Source organism: Monosiga brevicollis, genomic scaffold (genome assembly GCF_000002865.3).
Source record: "Monosiga brevicollis MX1 MONBRscaffold_14 genomic scaffold, whole genome shotgun sequence".
NCBI classification, from domain to species: Eukaryota; class Choanoflagellata; order Craspedida; family Salpingoecidae; genus Monosiga; species Monosiga brevicollis.
Window position 1 is genome coordinate 246,768 of NW_001865051.1, and position 19,694 is coordinate 266,461.

General features: G+C 55.4%; 4 protein-coding genes across 4 annotated transcripts; 3 read left to right on the forward strand and 1 right to left on the reverse strand.

Annotated features, from left to right (window-relative positions):
* Nucleotides 1-1,419: 1,419 nt before the first annotated feature.
* On the forward strand, nucleotides 1,420-5,686 carry MONBRDRAFT_32875 (uncharacterized protein; the record flags this gene model as incomplete). Its single annotated transcript, XM_001746753.1, has 4 exons — nucleotides 1,420-1,429; nucleotides 1,521-4,359; nucleotides 4,409-5,288; nucleotides 5,420-5,686. The coding sequence occupies 4 exons, from the start codon at nucleotides 1,420-1,422 to the stop codon at nucleotides 5,528-5,530; spliced, it is 3,840 nt and encodes a 1,279-aa protein (XP_001746805.1). The 3' UTR covers nucleotides 5,531-5,686.
* Nucleotides 5,687-6,304: 618 nt separating this feature from the next.
* MONBRDRAFT_32876 (uncharacterized protein) lies at nucleotides 6,305-10,232 on the forward strand. The gene is made up of 14 exons (XM_001746754.1): nucleotides 6,305-6,416; nucleotides 6,518-6,623; nucleotides 6,737-6,868; nucleotides 6,987-7,061; nucleotides 7,309-7,339; nucleotides 7,796-7,871; nucleotides 8,504-8,657; nucleotides 8,719-8,943; nucleotides 9,094-9,201; nucleotides 9,333-9,368; nucleotides 9,466-9,506; nucleotides 9,596-9,677; nucleotides 9,801-9,940; nucleotides 10,061-10,232. The coding sequence occupies exons 1-14, from the start codon at nucleotides 6,330-6,332 to the stop codon at nucleotides 10,097-10,099; spliced, it is 1,332 nt and encodes a 443-aa protein (XP_001746806.1). The 5' UTR covers nucleotides 6,305-6,329; the 3' UTR covers nucleotides 10,100-10,232.
* An 86-nt stretch (nucleotides 10,233-10,318) lies between these two features.
* Nucleotides 10,319-14,363, reverse strand: MONBRDRAFT_37521 (uncharacterized protein; the record flags this gene model as incomplete). The annotated part of the gene is made up of 2 exons (XM_001746874.1): nucleotides 10,319-10,705; nucleotides 10,932-14,363. The coding sequence occupies 2 exons, from the start codon at nucleotides 14,361-14,363 to the stop codon at nucleotides 10,454-10,456; spliced, it is 3,684 nt and encodes a 1,227-aa protein (XP_001746926.1). The 3' UTR covers nucleotides 10,319-10,453.
* A 1,160-nt stretch (nucleotides 14,364-15,523) lies between these two features.
* MONBRDRAFT_9151 (uncharacterized protein) lies at nucleotides 15,524-19,595 on the forward strand (the record flags this gene model as incomplete). Its single annotated transcript, XM_001746755.1, has 5 exons — nucleotides 15,524-16,225; nucleotides 16,363-16,515; nucleotides 16,650-17,394; nucleotides 17,549-18,290; nucleotides 18,386-19,595. 5 exons carry the CDS (start codon nucleotides 15,524-15,526, stop codon nucleotides 19,593-19,595), a joined length of 3,552 nt encoding a protein of 1,183 aa, XP_001746807.1.
* Nucleotides 19,596-19,694: the final 99 nt, after the last annotated feature.

A 19,694-nucleotide genomic window follows, 5' to 3' on the forward strand; every position in this document is an offset into this window, starting at 1 on the left:
ACCAGATATTCGGCCCAAAGCGTCTGACATTTTGAACATGTGTAACACCCGTCACGCTCGAGAACAAAAAAGTGTTGTAGCGCTTGAACATGCACACTCACCATTCCCGCAGGGCATGACAGATGGTAGCAGATCAACCCTTCTGGATCAAGGTCAAGTCCAGTTCAGCGCAATGTCAGCGCGCGCCCACTGGACACATATGGCTACAACAACAAACTCGTCCTCCCAAAGTGCCTGCCTGGATCCGGCGCTACCGTAGGGCAGGGGGGGCGCGGGGGCTTGCGCCGTACCTGCGCTGACTGCCAGTACCACGGGCCAAACCTTCTTGGTTGTTCTTGGCCATTGCCAATTCTTTTATTCACAACGGCAGCCTGGCGGGCCCCAGAAAGAGCGAAAGAGAGAGAGAGAGTAAAGAAAGAGAGTAGTAAAGAGAGGTAAAGAGAGAGTACACACACTTACACACACACACACACACACACAAAAGAGCTTTCTCTCTCTCCCTCTCACACACACACACTCAGTGTCTCTCGCTCTATTTTCTTGTGGACGACCACAAGTTGAGCGACACCCGCTTCCAGCAGCAGGAAGAGCCACACAACTCGCGCGCGTGATTTTTTTAAAGGGGTGATCCGTCACCGTCCTTGTTGTCCCCGCCAGCAAATCGAGGTAGGCAGAGGCATGGTTGTTGTATCGACCATGACTGGATGCTGCTGTGTTGTTTGATGGGGTGCCGTACCTTTGCGGGTGTGCCTTGGTGTCGATGTTTTGAAGAGTTGCGCGCTTGGCTCGAGCTGTGTCGCCACGCTTGCATCTGCCCCCTTTCGCTCGCCCGCCCGCTCGCTCGCTCGCTCTTGTTCCTTCCACTTGGGCTCGCTCCTGGTCTTCTCCGCTCCTTTCCCTTGGTGTTGGACGGGGTGGATACTCTCAACACCTTGGGTTGGAGCTTTCGTCACATCTGAAAGCAAAGCCCCACCCACCTGCCGTCGCATTGATATTGCAAATTCACTTTTTCTCGCGCCGCGGGGTGCTGGCATGTGTGTGCGTGTGTTCGTCGTTCATTTTGGTGGTCTCTTCCTGACGAGATCGTACCGACAGCCCCCTCCCTTCACCGGTTCTCCTCCTCTTCATCGTTCTACTTGGGAGGGGAGATTTTTTTTTTTGAACTTCCACTGGCTCAATCCCATTGTGTGTTTTGTTTCCTTTCACATCCAGTTTTGGTGTGTCGTTGTCATTCTGATCCCTCCCTCACTCGGCATCCCTTTCAATGGCGTGCCTGAGTCTTGCGTTATTTTGTTCCACTTGAGCTGTCCCACCTGTCCACCTGCTCGCTCACTTTCTTTGTGTCCCCTCCCTATTTTTTTTCCAACCCTATTAGTTGGCCCAAGGTTCTCTTCACTCAATTCTGAGTTAATTGCCATTATGGCTGACGGTACGTTTCATGATGAGAGGCCATCTGGTAGGTTTGCTCGCTCTACAACACACCTGCCAATCTGACAGCTTGTTTTGATCGCATTTTGTAGATGCCCCTCCGGCTGAGGTGCCGGCTGAGCAACCAGTTGCCGAACCCGAACCCGAAGCTGCCACAGCCGAGGTACCGGAATCCGCCGCTGCCCAAATGGCCGCTGCTGCCGATCAAGCCGAGGTGGAGGCTGCCCAAGATGGCGTACCCGCCGCCGAGACCATTCCTAACAAGGATGACGATCAGTTTTACCAGCCCCCACCTGACCATGTGTCCGGTGAGGTTGATGATCTGGCCAAGCTCACAAATCTCAACCAGAACACCCTGCTGCAAGACCTCAAGATCCGTTACGAAAACGGCAAGATCTACACCTTTGTCTCAGACATTCTCATTGCCGTCAATCCCTTCCAGATGTATCCCATCTACGGCCCGGAGAACATGAAAAAATACTACAAGCAGCCGCGCCACAAGGTTGCCCCCCACGTGTACACCATCGCCGATGCGTGCTACCACAACCTCTTTGAGATGCAACGCAACCAGTGCGTTGTCATTAGCGGTGAATCGGGCGCGGGTAAGACCGAGTCGGCCAAGTTTGTCGTCAACTACATCATCGAGCTCTGCCGCCCCAAGACCAACAAGGACAAGCAGGTGGGCATGACCGCTGTCACCAATCTTGAGGAGCAGATTCTTCAAATCAACCCACTCTTGGAGGCCTTTGGTAACGCCCAGACCGTCATGAACGACAACAGTTCCCGCTTTGGCAAGTATACCCAGCTCTACTTTGACAAGGAAGGCCGGGCCATGGGTGTCCAAATCTCCGAGTACCTCTTGGAAAAGTCACGTGTCGTTGAGCAGGCGGAACACGAGCGCAACTTTCACGTCTTTTACTACCTCTTCGCCGATGAGGCCGAGCGCGAACGCCTCAAACTGACCGAGCCCAAGGATTTTCACAACTTGGGGGGTGATGTTTGGGAGGACAATGCCGACATGATGGACGAGCTCGCCGATGCTCTCGATGACGTCGGCTTTACCGATGAGGAGCGCAATGACATCAAGAGCATCCTTGCTGCCGTCATGCACATTTGCAACATTGACTTCAATGCCGAGGGCGAACAGGCTGACGTCAAGGACTCCACTCCCCTCAAGACGGCCGCTGAGCTGCTCCAAGTCGAGCCCGCCAACCTCGAGGAGGTTTTGCTTGGCCTCAACACAGTGACTCGCGGCGAGCACATTCGTCGCCTCTACAAGGCTGACCAGGCCTATGATTGCCGTGACGCCCTGGCCAAGGCCCTGTACGGCAGCATGTTTGGCTACATTGTCCAACGCATCAATGAGATGCTTTCACCCCAGCTGCAGCAGCTCAAGCGCGCCAAGGGCCGTCCCGGTGCTGCCCAGCGGGAGGCCCCGACTTATGAGATTGGTGTGCTCGACATTTTCGGCTTTGAAAACTTCACCACCAACAGCTTTGAACAAATGTGCATCAACGTCAGCCACGAGCAACTGCAATTCTTCTTCAACCAGCACACCTTCCGTCTTGAGCTCGAGGAATACGAGGCCGAGGGCATTGACGGCGCCTCTATCAGCTTTCGGGACAACAAGCCCCTCTTGGACATGTTCTTGGACAAGCCCATTGGCGTCTTTTCCCTCTTGGATGAGGAATGCTCTTTCCCTCAGGCTACGGACGAGTCGTTTGTGGCCAAGTTGGGCCAGCACTTTGGTAGCCATCCCAGCTTTGTGCCCGCCAAGGTTTCGCGTGGCCACCCCACGTTCACCATCAAGCACTTTGCTGCCGACGTGGAGTACAGCGGCGTCAACATGATTGAGAAGAACCGGGACAACCTGGCAGCCGACATTGTTAACGTGATGCAGGGCTCCCTGGTCGACATTGTTGGTGACGTGTTCAATGGCGACATCCTTCCCACGGGCCAGATCCGTGCCGTCAAGCGCACGCCCGAGGAGGTGCGCATGCATCGTGGCAAGCAGGTGCAGCCCGTTGACAAGGGTACCTCAACGGCCAACCGCAAGACGCCGTCCCTCTCGTCGCAGTTTAAAAATTCACTCTCCACTCTGGTGGATCGCATGAACACGTGCTATCCTCACTTCATCCGCTGCATCAAGCCCAACCTTGACCAGAAGCCCAACCGCTTCCTCGATGAATTTGTCCTCACCCAACTGGGCTACACAGGTGTCCTCGAGGCTACCCGCATTCGTCAGGAGGGCTACTCGTGGCGTCCGGTCTTTGCCGAGTTTGTACGTCGGTACAAAATTCTGGGTTTCCCTGCTCAAAAGCTCAACATGATCAAGGAGAGCGAGGCCTCTGCTGTCAAGATCATTCAGACGGTGGGCCTGAAGAACTGGAAGGTCGGCAAGACCAAACTCTTCCTCAAGTTTTACCATCTCGACGAACTGGAGCGTCTCATGGAGAAGTACTACAAGGACGTTGTGCGCGTGCAATGTGCCGCCCGTGCTCTTTTTGCACGTCGTCGCTACAATGTGCTCCTCGAGCGTGCTCGCATGAGCGCTGCTGAGCGCGCCGAGGCCGAGCGTATCGAGGCCGAAGAGCGCGCCCGTCGCTTCGAAGAAACCAAGATTGCCCGTGAGGCTGCTGAGATGGAGGCTCGTCGCCTCGAGGAGGAGCGTCGCAAGAAAGAGCTCGAGCTGGAGGAGCTCAAATTCCGGGAGCAGCAGGAGGCCGAAACGGCCCGTCGCCTCGCAGAGGAAGAGCAACGCAAGGCCGAGCAAGCTTCCCTGGAGCGTGAACTGTACGTATCTGCAGTCGTTAAAACTGGCGTGAAGATGACAGATAAATGGGAATCAAACTATGTGGCTGCTGGTCTCGTGTGTGTGTGTGTGTGTGTGTGTGTGTGTGTGTGTGTGTGTGTGTGTGTGTGTGTGTGTGTGTGTGTAAACACGCCAAACTCACGCTTATTTGCTTGCTCACTCGTGCAGGGCTCGTCAAGAGGCCGAGGAGGCGCGTCGTCTGGCTGAAGAGCGCCAAAAGGAGCTCGAGAGCATTTCGCAAGCTGCTGAGGAGGCGCGTCGCTTGGCTGAGGAGGCCGAGAAGGAGGTCAAACGCCAGGCCTTTGAGCGCACCAAGTCGCGCAAAATGCGCCAACTCGAGGCGGCCGAAAAGGAGCGCATGGCTCGCGAGGAGATGGAGGAGCACAAACGCCTGGCCGAGGAGGCGCGAGTGTCTGCGGAGACGGCTGCTGCGGAGGCGCGCCGCTTGGCCGATGAGCGCGAGGCCAACTTGCTGAAGCAACAAGAAGAGAAGGAGGCTCAATATCAGGAGCTCCTGCGCAAGATGGAGGAGGATGCCAAGGCGGCTCAGTTGCGGGCCGAGGAACAAATGCGCTTGGCCGAGGAGGCGCGCAAGGCACGTGAAGCAGCCGAGGCTGCAGCGCGTAAGGCAGAGGAGGAGCGCAAGGCGGAAGAGGAACGCCTTGAGGCTGAGCGCCGCGCGGAGGAGCAGGCACGCTACGATGCCGACTATCGACGCCCCGACTTTGACTTGCAGGCTCGCGTCAAACAGCTGCTGGCAGAGAAGCCCGTGGTGCTCAACTGCACCGAGGTACAAGTCGGCAGCCGCACAGCCAAGGGTTGGTTGCACAAGATGGGCCAATTTCGCCGCAGCTGGAAGCACCGCTGGTTCGTTGTGGATCTCGATGATATGTTGCTCAAATATTACTCGAGTGACCGCGCGAGCAAGGAAAAGGCCTATATCCCCATTGCTGAGGTCGAGCGTGCCTTTGTACCTCGTCTTTCGGCCGGCACCATCCGCTCGAAGCCATCAAACTCAAAGCATCAACAGTACCTTCTCATGATTGAGGTGAGTCGTCTCTCTGCCTGTCTACAGTGCTGTTGTGGGAACTCTTGGTACATTCGCTGGGCCAAGCCGAAGCTCTGGGTGCTGTCCCATGACTTTTCTAACGTGTTGCCTCATCCGGCCGGGAAATGTAGACGGTATCGCGCGGCTACTATTTGGAAGCACCCTCAAAGGAGGCTCAGGAGCTGTGGCTGACCATCCTGAATGTAATTTGCAACCCAATTGTCAAGTCGACTGACGCCTAAGCCGCTAGCGGCCGGCATGAGACATGTGGTGTTGTGGCTGCCCCTGGGCGAGTCGTTGTGCAGCCTTTCTTGTCTGTGACTAGCTGTCATTTTATGTCCCGTACCTTGACTTGCACCCTTGTCGCAGAACCTTTTGTGCGCTCCCACTTTTTTTTCACATATCTTGCCTCTGCTCGTTTCTACTTGTCTCGCCTGGTGGCCAAGAAGTGGTTTTTGTTTTGTTTTGTTGTTGGCTCATCATCATCCCCACTGGTTTCTGTTTTCATCGTTCTTGTTTTGTCTCCCTGGGCGGTGCATTGTGCTCTTTCTTGGCTTCGTGTCCTCACATGTATGTACACTTGGTGTTTGCGCGCCCACAAGGAGACCCGGCAGACAGAGAGGCGGGACACCCGTTATCGGGCGCAGCTTCATGCTGTCTCATTCTTTGTTTGGCCAAATACTCTTCCTTGAATTTAATCTCCCGTTTGATTTTACAGTCTGGCAGGAAAGCACAGCATACCAAACTTTGCGCTCTAGTTTGCATCAAGGTCCAACCAAGTTCAAGGGGACGGGGGATCAAACTGCGGGGATCAAACTGCGACATCTTTCCCCAAAATCAACAGCAGAAACGCCTCAAGTCGTGTACAGCATTTCGACCATCTCAATCTTGTACAACATCTTGTACAACAGTAAAAAGCAACAGAACTTGGGTTTTGAAGCATGACACGTCACCGACCCACCTCTTTCTTTCTGTTTCTTTATTTTTTTTTTCAAGTTTTGACCAGTGATCGAGTTTTTTGGAATCCTCATCTGAGCCATCATGATGCTTCGGAACGTATTGCTGGCGCTCTGCCTGACTGCCATGGTGGTGGCCTACAGCGATCCCAACGAGGATAAGCCTGCCAAGGTACGGGGTGTGCGCAGGGTGACGGCGCAGTGGGCACACGACGCGTGCCGCCGATGTTGATGGAGGGGGGTTTGATTCACCACAACATTGGCTGTTCACAGGGTAACCTTGCCAGCGACGCCAAGCTACGCATCGGCGTGATGCACCGAGTGCCTGAGGAGGAGTGCACTCGCAAGACTCAGAATGGCGATCAGCTCTCCATGCACTGTGCGTAGTGTTGGGTGGTGGTCTGCATGGGCTGGCTGGATTCGGATGACCGTTTGCCCGGTTGAGTTTGGGCGGGGTGCGGTGGAATGCCTCATCACGAGGTGCTTGTGTAGACACTGGCTGGACTCGCGAGGACGGCAAGGTTTTTGACAGCAGCGTCTCGCGCGGCTCTCCCTTTGAATTCACGATTGGCAAGGGCATGGTCATCAAGGGCTGGGAGCGCGGTCTGCTCAACATGTGTGTCGGTACGATATTTGGTAGCCCATTTTTTTTTTTTTTTTTTGCCGTCAGGCATGGTGACCAGGCATTTTCAGCTTGGGTCGTCTGCGTTGAGCCACTCACGTGCTTGCGTTTCGTATGCAGGCGAGCGTCGCCGCTTGACCATCCCCTCGGATCTGGGCTACGGCGACCATGGCTCGGGCGCCAAGATCCCCGGTGGTCAGTTGTTCATAGACATGAAAAAACCTCCCGTGTTTGCAAGGTCCTGCATCTTACTGATCACTTCTTGGCATACAACGACTGGCCCTCATAGGTGCGACCTTGGTCTTCGATGTCGAGCTTCTCAAGATCAACTAATTGCTCGCACACGCGGCGCCTCTTCCAGCTCCCTGACTCGAATTGAGATCCTGGGGAGGCCATTTACAGCTGCCACACTTTGTGTGACGCACTTGTTTGCACGGATCAGCCGCCAAGATTAAGATTATGGTGTATGAAAAGTACGAGTAGAAGGGGGAAGGAGAAGAATTAGAAGCCGAGAAGAAGGAACAGAATAAGCTGAGAACAGCATGTTTTCGAGCTGTCCATGACAAGTCACAAAGACGTCAATTCTCGTGGAACCTAAGACAACTGTACACACAGGCGGGCTTTGGGATCAAGGCTCCGCTGAAGGCCAGGTGGAATACTTGAAACAGAGATGGGTAGGACAGAGCACCAAGGCTTTATGCCCGGCTGCGCGCATACTTGCCAATGCAAGCGCAGATGCCCAGGATGCCGAGAACCAGGCCCAGGAGGAGAGCAACAACGTCACCGGCCGTCATCTTGGCCTCAACCTGCGCCAAAAAAAAAAAAAAAAAAAAAAAAAAAAAAAAATACACAAGCCAGAGTGAGGCATGACTGTCGCAGTGCCACGGCCAAACACAGTCAGTGGACATGTGCCTGTGGTTGGGAAACAGCCCTGACACCAACAGCACGTACGCCAGGGACGAGGCAGAGGAGTGCCACGAGGCAGGACAGGAGGAACAGCTGAAAGTCCATGGCTAACAAAGGCACGTAAGGAGAGATTCATGAGGATGAGACGGTGTTTTGAGCGTCGACTGTTCCTGGCAAACGCTCGGGAAGTCATTCGTTGCCGCAATGCCAAAAGCATGAATCGAAGAAATGCATGAAAAAAAAGCAAAAAAAGCAAAAAAAAAAAAAAGCGAAAGAGCAAACAGGAAGAACCCCTTGCAGACGCGAGGCACCGGTCGACTAAGGACCAGCCACCTTTCAGCCCCGCTGAGAGAGTCTAGGGACAGACACTCCCGCTTGCCCCTTAAATCCGCTTGGATCGGAGATCAAGCAAAGCTCGCATGTGCATGCTCTGATGGCGGGAGGGGGGTAGAAGTGGCTGCGATCGCAGCCCTTTCTCCTGAAGACGAGCCCACACAGGGTCCTGACCATCACCCCTCATTCTGATCCAAGCAGGCAGCCGGTCTTGCCCACCAGCCATGGGGTGCAACCAGGGCAGAACCGGCTGCCATTTGGAGCCACTGTGTCTTTTGATCTGTGTCTTCCTTTCTGTGTGTGTGTCTCCTCCAGGTCGATGGTACCTCTTGTTCAGGTAGGTGATAAAATACAGCCGTACACTTCTTGACCCCCACCAACTCAACACACATATGTAGCACAAAGTGTTTGTGTCGAGGAAAAATCACATCAACTGCAACGGCTGTTCACCACACCTGTTCCTCGATATGGATGACACACAAACAGATGGTCACAGCAAGAGAGAGAGCAAGAGAGAGCGAGAGAGAGAGAGAGAGAGAGACACGCGCGCTGGTGTGTGACGTCAAGCGTGCATTTGACCGGCGCGCAACTTTTTCTGCCTGAGCTTGTAGAGTCACGAGTTCTTCCCGCCTCAAGGCTTTGCAGCGTTGTCTGATCAAGAGTCGAGGTCAAGGGTTGGTGGTGCTAGATATCAAGGCTTGTGCCCATCACCTCGACAGCAACATGTCGACACAGGAGGAGCCCGTGACGGAGGTGCCGCCCGAGGCGGTTGAGGGCGATGAGGAGGAAGAGGAGGAGATTCCGGCTCCTGATCCCATCCAAGTGGACTATTGCAACAGTGCGTCTCGACTTGTGTGCACGGCGTGCCTTGTCCCGCCAGATATTCATTCGCTGTGTGATGATATGCCGATGTTCTTGTCACACCCCTCCATCTCAAATGAACTTGCCTGGTTTGGTGTTGCTTGTGGTCTGTTTTGGGGGTTGGCAGTTTGTACCATGCCGTACGAGTATTGCGAGTTCAGTGCCACCAAGAAGAAATGCCTTTCTGCCCTTACGGAAAAGAACATGAACCTTTTTATCAAGCTCTATGGTGATTGTAAGTGCCGTTGATCTCTGCACTCCGGGCTGGATGGACAGGCTGTCTTCGTATCTCGCTATTCCCCGCTCCCCTTCTGCACCTGGATCATTTCTCCTTTGACATCCGACCCCCGGTGCATTCATCCTCAGTGAATGTCGAGGAGATGGCCGAGGACAAGAAGAAAGGTACGTCTTAATGCCATCAATCTTTGTCTTCACCCATTCGATCCAGGTTGTCCACGTGCTAGTGTACACTTACCTCACGCTTGGATGGGCCTGCCAGGTGCTGGTCCAGCTGCCGATGGCAAGAAGGGCAAGGGCGCAGTGAGTTGATCAGTGCCCACGCAGTCGTAGGAAAAGCTTGAAACGAGCGAGGGTGCCCGGGCCTCACACGTTCCTCCCCCTCATGTCAGGATGTTAAGAAGATTATCGTGACGCGTTCCACCCGCAACAAAAAGAAATTTGTGACGTCCATCACTGGTCTCAAGGCCTATGGTGCGTCACATTGCCCGAGCTTGGTCCAAACCCCTTGGTCCAGGATCTTGACTCCGCTTTGTTGCTACAGCCCATTCACTGTTGCCATGCTAACCCAATTGCTTCGCCCCCTCATTTGTAAAGGTTTGAACCTCAAGCAAGTCAGCAAGGCCATGTCAGGCCGCTTTGCAGCCTCGAGCAGCGTTATGGGCGAGGACGAAGTCTTGGTCCAAGGTGACTTGACGGACGATATTGAGGATTTCATCGCCGACAAGTGGCCCGAGGTATTGATTCAGACCCCCCAACGGCCCAATTATTGTCTTTTCGCCTTTGGTGATTCTAATTTTCTTTCGTCTTCTTCCCCCTGTCCCTTTTCTCGCTCCCCCTTCTTCTTCTTCTTGCAGATTGATGAAGACGCGATCGAGATTGTCATGAAGAAGTAACCACATACTCTGATGCAGAGCCTCGGAGTGTAAGTGCCACGTTTGAGACCCCGCGATTCCAAGGCATCCGCCATTGTGATGAGGTCGTCGAGTGCCACAAACAAAGGAAAAAAAAATTAAAACACTTCCAGTGATCAGACCAGGCCCATCGTGTTTTTCTTTGGTTCAAGACAATAGCAGTCGGCTGGAAAGATGCAGCAATCCACAATCAGCTTTCGTGATCGTTCCACGTCAATTTGGTTCCATTTCCTCACCAAAGAAAAAAGAAAGAAAGAATAGAAGCACCGTCTCAAGAAATGCAGCCCAAACCCGCATCTAAAAATGTTGGCAGTGCCCGCCCACCTATCACTTAGTCTACATGACATATTCCAGCTCGGCACGGCGATAGGTGTTGGTTTCGTCGTTATGGATGGTCGGGTAGTGCGCCACCAGCGAGTCTTGCGCTCCAATGTATAGATTGTTGTAGATCTTCCAGTACACGTTGCGCACCTTGCGAGCTGGGTGATAGAGACCCTGCAATGTGTAGCTCAAGATCTTGTTGGGACCCAGCGACACGCGCATACCGCCAATTGCATCCATAACGGCGCCAATCACGTGCGGCGATGTCTACATGAAAGGAAAAAAAGGGTGGGGGGCAAGTCACCGCAAGAGTCAGCAAAAATGGTCCAAAATCTTCTTCACATTTGAGATATTGACAAACATGACTCGACAAGCACAACTCGACAAGCACAAGACAAAGAATAAAATCAACAAAAGAATCAAAAGAATGAACATCCGGCAGCCATGCCAGGCCGTTGGAGCCCGAATTCGAAGACTAGACAAGGCGACTCACCTCGAAAATGTTAGGCCAGACATAATTGAGCAAGTGAATCAGGGCATCTTCATTGCCAAAGCCGTACACGCCCAGGGACATGTGCTTGATGACGGAGGCAGCGGTTTGTCGATGTACGGGATCACGATCCATCAGTGCATCCTCCAACATGGGCGTGACAGCGTAAATGTAGTCCTTACCCATCTCTCCAATGTACTCAAATACGAAGGAAAGTGATTTGAGCACGCCGTTACGCACGTTGAGCTCCGGAACGCGGTACTCGTTCATCAAGCCTGGCAGGACGGTAAAGGGCGCACAGGTCTCGGCTACAATGGCAATGGCCACCGTCGTGCAAACGCGGTTCTGACGCTCCTGAACCTTGAGGTTATTGAGCAAAGTGGCCAAAACGTCCTGAGGGCCGATGGCCTTGGCAATATAACCAAACGTGTTGACGGTGGCGCGACGAATCGCTTTCTTGTGCGCCTTGAGCAGCTCGAGCAGCTCAAAGCAGATACGCATCCACTCCTTGGAGGAGACGGCCTCGGCACCACGATCGGCGATACGACCCACCAAATCAATACAGTTCTCTTGCACCTTCTCGTGACGATTCTTCAAGATGGGGGTTAGGCGCGGCAGCAGATCCTTGATGGGAGGCTTCATCCGCTCCATGCCCACAACGCTCACAATGGCCTTGAGGCCGCCAAGAATGGAGCCGAGGACCTCGGGATATTCCTCACCCAGGTACTCGTACAACACAACACCCAGCTGGTTCAGCAGTTGCTCCTCGTCGCACTTTTTCATCACCACTGCAATCCGCGATACCAGGTCAGCAGCCTGCTGGCGTACCTTGGCTGACTTGTTGTTCAGACGCCATAGAATGGTACCGGCAATCTGCGTGAGGTAGCTCTTAACGCGCGTGCCCAGGGCATTGACTACAGCGCCAAAGCCGTTTAGCATAACGCGGTCCTCCGTCACCTGCTCCTGGAAGGCGTAGAGGATGCCATCCATCAGCCGCTCCTCCAAGCCCGAGTCAATGTCGTCCGCACCGAGGTTGCTAAGAGTCAGGTCGACCGTCTCCAACACCATCTTACGGTAGACCTCACTGTCGTCCTTGAGATCGTCCACAAGGCGCTCGACAATGTCGCGAGCACCAACCTTGTTGGCCAGCTCAACAGTCGTGTCCACGAGCTCGCGGTAGTTGCGCTGGTCCAATGCCATGCGCTGGTTCCAAAAGTGCTTGAAAAAATGGGGCAAAATGTCCGAACGGATGTAAGCTGCCGTCACGCCGTCCGTCGCACAACACTGCTTGACCACCTTGAGCACAATCTTCTTCATCTCTTCATCGGGCGACTGAAACTCACGCACAAGGATGACCATGACTTCACGGGTATAATAACCCGCTGTTTCGGCATCCATGAGTGGAATGATGTAGCCAATGGCCTTGAGGAAGGCAGCCAAGCCCTTGCCACGATGCTCGCGGATACCTTGCCAGAGGGGAATCAAGACACTATCAAAGGACTCGATACCGTAGGGCGTGGCCGCTTCGGCCAGGGCGGCCAGGGAAAGGGCTGTGATGGTGCGGACCTTTTGCTGCTCGTCCGTGAGGCCGTGCTGAATGATGGCAACCAAGTTGCGGAGGTGGGGCAAGATGGCACAACCCATGAGGATGGCAATTTGCTGCACAATCTTGATGCCTGTGTGGCGGGCCTGCCATGACTTTTTGCTGCGGCAAACAGCCTTCAAGAAGGGCAGCAGCGAGGGGATACCAAGGGCCGAGGCCACGACGGCAAAGGCACGCGCAGTCGTGTTGCGAACGTATTCATCCATGTCATCGATATCCGGGCGCATGGTGGAGATCATGGTGGCAAGGCCGGCAGCCTTGGCCAAGTTGGAAATGATTTCACGGCCCTCCACACGCGCGTAATAATCCTTATCAATCAGCAGGGGTTCAATCACGACGAGGATTTTGTGTACATAGGGACGCACAAGGTCATCGAGCTTGTAGAGCACGCGATCAATGACCTTGACCAACAAGTGACGCTCCTGGTCTTCCAGCGTGGGAGCCATGAGCAGGGGAAGGATCTGGTTGAAGAGGGGGCCCGGGCCAAATTCGCGCGCCTTGTCTGAAATCTGGCGCAGGGCCGTCTTACGCATGGGCGGTGTGCCGTTCTTCACCTTGAGCAGGAGCTTCATAATGCGGCGCTCGTTGAGGGTATCCACGTCCAGCTGGCTCTCATCCACGTCCTCCATGAGCTTGGCAAAATGCTGCTCATCCTCAGGCTTGAGGGCGGGCAAAGAATCGTCGTTCAGTGTTGTCACGCCAAAGCGGCTCTTGTCGTGGTCTTCCAACTGCATTTCAAAGCCCTGATCACCGGCCATGGGCGTAGGCGTGGCACTGAGGAGGCGCGAGGGCGTGTTGATCGGACGGTAGGACTCGGGTGGATCCAAAATCTTGTACCCATCCGGCGGTAGCAGCGTGTCTAGCTCCTGGTCTGACATGGGTCGGTTACGCTCGTCAATATCCTTTGCCACGCGATACGTGTGGACCTGTTCCGGAGTCATGTGCGACATTTGCTCAGCAGTAAGCGAGGGGGTAGCCATGCCCATGGCTGCTGCCCCCATGGGCGTGGCGCCGTAGTTGACGGGCGTGGCCGCCATCATGCTGCTGTTGGTGGGTGTGCTGGCGGGCGTCTCATCCCAGCGAGATTTCTTGCGCGTGGGCGTTGCTGTCACACTGCTGGCCGTGCTGCTGGCTGGCGTTTCATCCCAGCGAGATTTCTTGCGCGTGGGTGTCGGGGCATCCCAGCGAGAGGCTGAGGACGTGGCACCACCGGTGCCCTCGCTGTCATCCCATGCAGCTCCAGAAGTCGCACTCTGTGCCTGGGACGTGGCAGGTTCATCGTCCCAGCCGGCCGCGCGCTTGGCGGTGTTGGTAGCTGGGCGGGGCGGGGCATCAGCCTGAGTGTCCATTCCACCAGCCGCGCCACGCTTCTGAGCCTCTTCCGCCTCCTCTTGCTGTTGCTTCTGGAGTTTGCGCAAGAGTTCGTTCTTTTCCTTGGCGATAGCCTGGTCCTGCATCACGTCCGAGTATGTGCGAGCATGGGCCGGGGCCTCGTCTTCGGCGAAGGGGTCGGCACGTTCGGGGGAGATGATGCGGTTGTGGCGACGCGCCTGATACTCTGTCTCACGGTCGGCAATACGCTCACGGCGGTAAGGGGCGAACGGATCCTCCTCTGGGCCTTGCTGGCGCACTTCATCCACCAGAGCCTGGGAGGCAGTATATTGGCGACTGCTCATGCTTACGTCGGTCGACATGCCGACGTCGTCCGTGTCGCCGGCAGGACCAATTGAGCTATCAAAAGCCCCGCTTTTCCCGTAGACGTCATCATCGAACTGGCCCGCACCGGATAGCGACACACCCTGCCCGTTACCAGCCCCGTTCTTGCGGGTCATGGCCGCCACCTGAGCCTCAAGCTCTATCAGGAAGGCAAGAGAAGGCACAAGAGCACCAGATAGGTCAGATGCAAGGCAAAAAAGAAAAAAAAAAAAAAAACCAGCACACGGGAAATAAGCAAGAAAGAACAACGAAGGAAGACCCAGTACACCATTGGTTGACAAAGAGCCAAAGCCAATGGGCACACGTCAGACATCGAGCCCATCCACAGCCATCGGACCGCACGGACGGCCCAGTGCCAGCCGACCACCTCAACGTGCGTCGACGATGTACCCCTTCCTTCTCCCGCCTCTCCACTCTTTCAGAGCCCCCAAAAACATCTGCTACCACAGTTGCCCCTAAACCAACAACATCACTCACGCAACACCATCCCTGCAAGCCTGCCTTCCTCCTCCCCCCGCACACCCGGGTCACGCACCTTCACGGGTTTGTGGTGCCGCCATGATGTCGGTGAACCAAAAAGTGAGAGAGAGAGAGAGAGACAGAGAGAGTCACAGCGAGAGAGAGAGAGAGAGAGAGAGAGAGAGAGAGAGAGAGAGAGAGAGAGAGAGAGAGACAAAAGAAAGAGGCGCAAACAAAGAGAGAGAGAGAGAGAGAGAGAGAGAGAGAGAGAGAGAGAGAGAGAGAGAGAGAGAGCAAAGCTGCAGTAAGGGCCGATAATTAGGAATGTGAATTGACCAAGTTTTTGAGCTTTAAATGATACACTTTTGCACAAGTATCCGTTTCAAATCTCCTTCCCGCGCAAAATTGCGAATCCGCAACGTTTTTGTGACAGAAGCTGAAAAAAAACCCGAAAAACTCGAAAAAAAAAAATTGGAGGTTGGTCGGGCTCTCCTGTGCTGTCCTGCTCCTGGAAGTCAGACCTCGGGGCAAGGGGGTCTTGGGCATTTGAAATCAGGGGAAGGGGGTTTGCATGAGATGCGCTGGTTGACACGGTGCTTGATCCTGGTTGGACTGGGTTGCTGAGCTGATGGTGTGCTGCTGCTCGTGTTTAGGACCATTGAGAGCGAGGGCAGGCTGACGACCTAGTGCCCGGGTGCATTGCAAGTTGAGTGGCGCGACCATGGCCCAGACTTACAGCGCTGGTCGCTAAAGGACGAAAGGACCGGTATCTTGGCCGGGTCTGCCCGTGAACTGCTGGCTACCCCTATTCGCGACAATGACGAGCCGCGCCTCTCTCAGCACATCGACAGGCGGGCGTAGCCGGGCCCCCACAGGCGCCGAACTCTTGGAAGAGGCTGAAGGCACCATGGAAGAGCTGATCCTGGCCACCTGTATGCATCAAAACGTTGTGCTCACCACTTGCTTGCGCTTGCAAGCCTATCTGGCTGAAAAGCACGACCGCCAGCGGCGGCGGGATGTCAGCGTGGCGCTCTTTGGCTCAGGCCTGGAGGGTGCTCTGAGTCCCACGCCTTCGGCTTCCAAGCTGGCTGACCTTTGCACGCAGCTTGACCGCCTGCTTCCCATACGCTATAAGGAGGCCGGCATGCGCCACAAACCCAAGGCTCCCCTCAGCCGCGTGCCATGGCTCATGCTCGCGAGTCGCAGCAGCTCAGCCCCGCACATACCTGCCTGCGATTGGCATGTGGCTCAACCGGAGACGCTGGTGGTATTGGACGACATCAGTCCAAGTATTGGGCCGCCAAACGGTGAACTCGAGCAATCCCTTTTACCCCTGGCTGCGCGTTGCGAGGCTCTTGCAGCGTTGGCCCGTGAGCATGGCTCTGCCTTTCGCCGACTGGGTGCCATCTTTGAGCCACTCCTCCAGCACTACAAGCAATTTGCCAACCTTTGCCGAACCCTGCCCACAAATCCACCAGAAGTCCTGGTCCCCTTTACACGTAATGAACTTCTCTTGAAGGTACGCCTGCCAGAATCCTCGCCCTGTAGGGCTCCCAATTCCACCCGCACCCGTGCCCCTTCCCCTAGCGCCAGGCCAGCCTTTCAGTTGCTCACGCAAGCTGCAATGCTCTTCACCGGTATTGGTGATCATGACAGAACCATTCAGACCACGGTCATGTAGACGTGGCGGATGTGACGGGTGAATTGAGTGGGCGCATGACGCAACGCATGGCGCAGTACCTGCTGCAAGAGGATGAGCTCATGCAGCGCGAAGCCTCCCGAACGACTGGAACCCACCGCACCTTCTGCGTAGGTCATCCGCTCATCTCTTCTCACCGCCCATCACTATTGGCGCTCCTCGTCATAGCCCGGTGGTCATCCTGCTTGTCTCGAACCGCTGTCTTGCTCTTTCTGTCGCTCATGCATCCTGTTGTCTCTTGCAGTTTCGCGGCGTTTTTTATAAGGCCACCGACTGGGAAAACGAGGGCTCGCTGCGGGTTCCGACCGAATGTGTTGCCGCTGCCATGGCACGCGTCTTGTTTCCCGAGGCCACGCTGATCGCAGACAAGCGTGTGCTCCTTCTACGCCGCGTCTCCATGTACCCCCGCCACAACCTCAAGGGCTCACTTCGGCGCAGCCAAGCATTGCTGCAAGCCGTTCATGATCAACAGCAGCGCTTCAACGGCGAAGGCTCACCTGAACAGCACACCACCAGCCCCTTCCGTCGCAAAGACTTTCTTTTGCAGAGTCCTGAACTGTCGCGTGACATTGATAAGCATCGGCGCTGGGCCAATCGTGTCGTCCATGCTTCGCGATGTGTACAAGGCCCATTGTTGGGAGACGCCCTGCCCGACCTCTTGCGTACGGAGGCCGACTTGGCCCGCCACCACCCAGCCCTGTGCCAGTCCTTCCTCTGGCAACTCTTGACGCTGGCCTCTGACGCCAAGGGCGACAACTTTATTGTCCACGCACCCGATGAGATTATCTGCATCGATTATGATCGAGTGCTCGACCCCCCTTACATTGAGCAGCACGATCATCGTCACCGCCTCTCTTTCCGTTCCCTCATCGCCTGTAGTACGGTTATCATGCGACGCCCGCTTCCCGACGTCATTCGACGTCAAGTGGCCCGGTGGCGCAACGCAGCGGTCCGCCTCAATGCGCTTGAACGCATTGCCGCCTGTAACGGTGAGTTCACCTGAGCAGAAATTCGCTTTGTGCCCGTGTCGTTGGCCAGTCATGGACTGGCCTTTTGCTGCCGTTTTCGTGCCCCGTCCCCTCCATTTCAATGCGCTCTACTTCGAGAGCTTTAGGCTTTTGCTCATTTCTTTTGTTCTTACAGACTGCGTGCAGACAAATGTGCGGCAAGGCGTGGTCTCGCCTCACCTAGCCGAAAGCCTGCAATTGCCGTGCCGCGTACCACGTTGGTACATGCGCTTTCTCAGCCTGGCCTTGCGCCGGTTGGGTCACCTGGACTTTGGCCGCCCAAATTTATGCTTGGATGATCTCTTTCAAGCTATCCTGCCCACCGCTCAGGGAGCGTACGCCCACATGCGATCAACCGATGACCGCCCAAACGTGGTGCTGCGCCGTGTGTACGCCAATCCGGAGCGCTACGCTGCGTCCCAGCGACCATGCGTGCTCGAAGAGCTGGGTCTTGTTCTCACAGACGTAGAGCAGGATTGGACAGCCGCAGATGCCGGCGCCCTCGCACCCCTACCGCTGGACTTGGTTCAAGAGCTGCTTGATGACGTCGGAGCAGCACGTGCCGGTGCCAGCGATGCCTGGGCCGCAGTTCAGGCGGCCACGTTGCCAGGCATCTTTCCGGCCCTGCTAGCGAGCAAAATTCGATTGCGAGGCGCTGCCTATCATACTCTTCTCCATCACCTTTACAACGAGGGCCATCGCCCCACTCCTGCCGTTGTGCAGGTCTTGCATGATAATATGCTGCAGGTTGATGAGAATGGTCGTGCCTTGGCCCACGTGCTATATGACAAGATCGGACAGGACCCAGCGGGACTGGGCGAGCAGCTGGACATGCTTGTAGCTTATGGGCTCGAGATTGACCAGCTCGACGCCTCCGGGTTTGTGCTTTTGCATCAGGCACTTGTCCTTGCGCTCACAGGTTGGCATTCGTGCCGTTGTCTCACCTTTCGTGTGCTTGCATGCCTGCCTGTAGCCTGTGCGCTGTCGAACACGCGCTGGCAGACGGCAACGAGGAAGCAGTGCGCAGTTTCCTCCGGCTCGGCTCGAACGGTGGATCACGCGCCATGCTTTGGCTCAAACGGTTACTGCCAAACATCCAAACAGCGGTGGACGAGGACATTGCCCCTGATGCCGTCTGGATGGATTTGCTTCTGGCTACACGATATCGCAACACGAGTCTTTTCCTGGAGGTGGCGACTCTTCTCTGCTTACTCAGCGCAGGCCCAGCACCGAGTCAGAGCGCTGTGCTCGAGTCACATGATCAAGTCGACCTGAGCGATTTTACCTTTCCCGTGGCTGAGCCGCGCCTCAACCTACAGTTGGAGTGTGAACCTTATAACGAGGAGCGCCATCTGCCTTCACTTGTGTGGGAGGCGATTGAACAGCAAAGCCAGAGTTGCACGCGGCGATGCTTCTTTCTCGCGGACCAGCGTACCCAGCGCTGGCTTCTTTTGACGGCGCGCTTCGTTGACCATGAGGCTATGACCGACCCTACCTTGCGCCTGGATCAGTTGGCGGAGGCTCTCAAGCAACTTGAGCGACGTCTCAAGGGCCTTCAGTTCCTGGTGTCAGGACCATTGGCTGCAGTCGCACCACCCAGCCACCTGCCCGTGTGCCTACCCGAGAGCTTCCTCTCGCAGACAGAAATGCCTATCACGAGCACGGTGCCACGCGGGCCACTTACTGCTCTACTTAGCGCCATGGTTGAGTCACGTGTTGGTCGTGAGGCGCTCGATCAGTTGACTGCCTCGCAGCTGACCGCGCTGTTGCGATGTGTGGACAAGCCGCTCACGTCTCGGGCACAGGCGGCTCTGTGGGGACGATGCCAAGCGTTGGCAACGGAAATGGTCGATGTTGAGCTCCGGTGCTTTGAGGCCTTGCCCGCCAAGGAAGTGCAAGCCTTTGTCCGAGATGCCGCAGCGCTGACTTCTTTGAATTTTACGCTTTGTAACGTTCGTGGGAGTCGTGGAACACTGGCACTAGACTTTGCCAAGTGTGCTTCCCTGCGACAGTTGACCCTGAGCCAGGCCTCTTGGGTGACCACGCTGCGTCTCTCCCACCTGCCGTCGTATGCAATGGTAGAGCTTGCCTATCTGGACCGACTGAGCAGCGTGCAATTTTTGCCTGCTTCCGACACGGTGCAAGTTTCCACGCGCGCATGCCCGCGGCTGAAGCTCTCTTGATCGGTTATGGTAGGCATGGCAGCTTGATGCTAACTGTATTTATTATTCTTGGTGTTACATTTTATCTTGTTTTTGTTTTTGTTATTTTGTTTTTTGCTT

Coding starts and splice junctions, on each gene's coding strand:
- MONBRDRAFT_32876 (XM_001746754.1), top strand. CDS start 6,330: ATGATGCTTCGGAACGTATTGCTGGCGCTCTGCCTGACTGCCATGGTG. Junction 7,340..7,795: donor AAGATTATGGTGTATGAAAA/GTACGAGTAGAA, acceptor GTTGGGAAACAG/CCCTGACACCAACAGCACGT. Junction 9,202..9,332: donor TATCAAGCTCTATGGTGATT/GTAAGTGCCGTT, acceptor ATTCATCCTCAG/TGAATGTCGAGGAGATGGCC.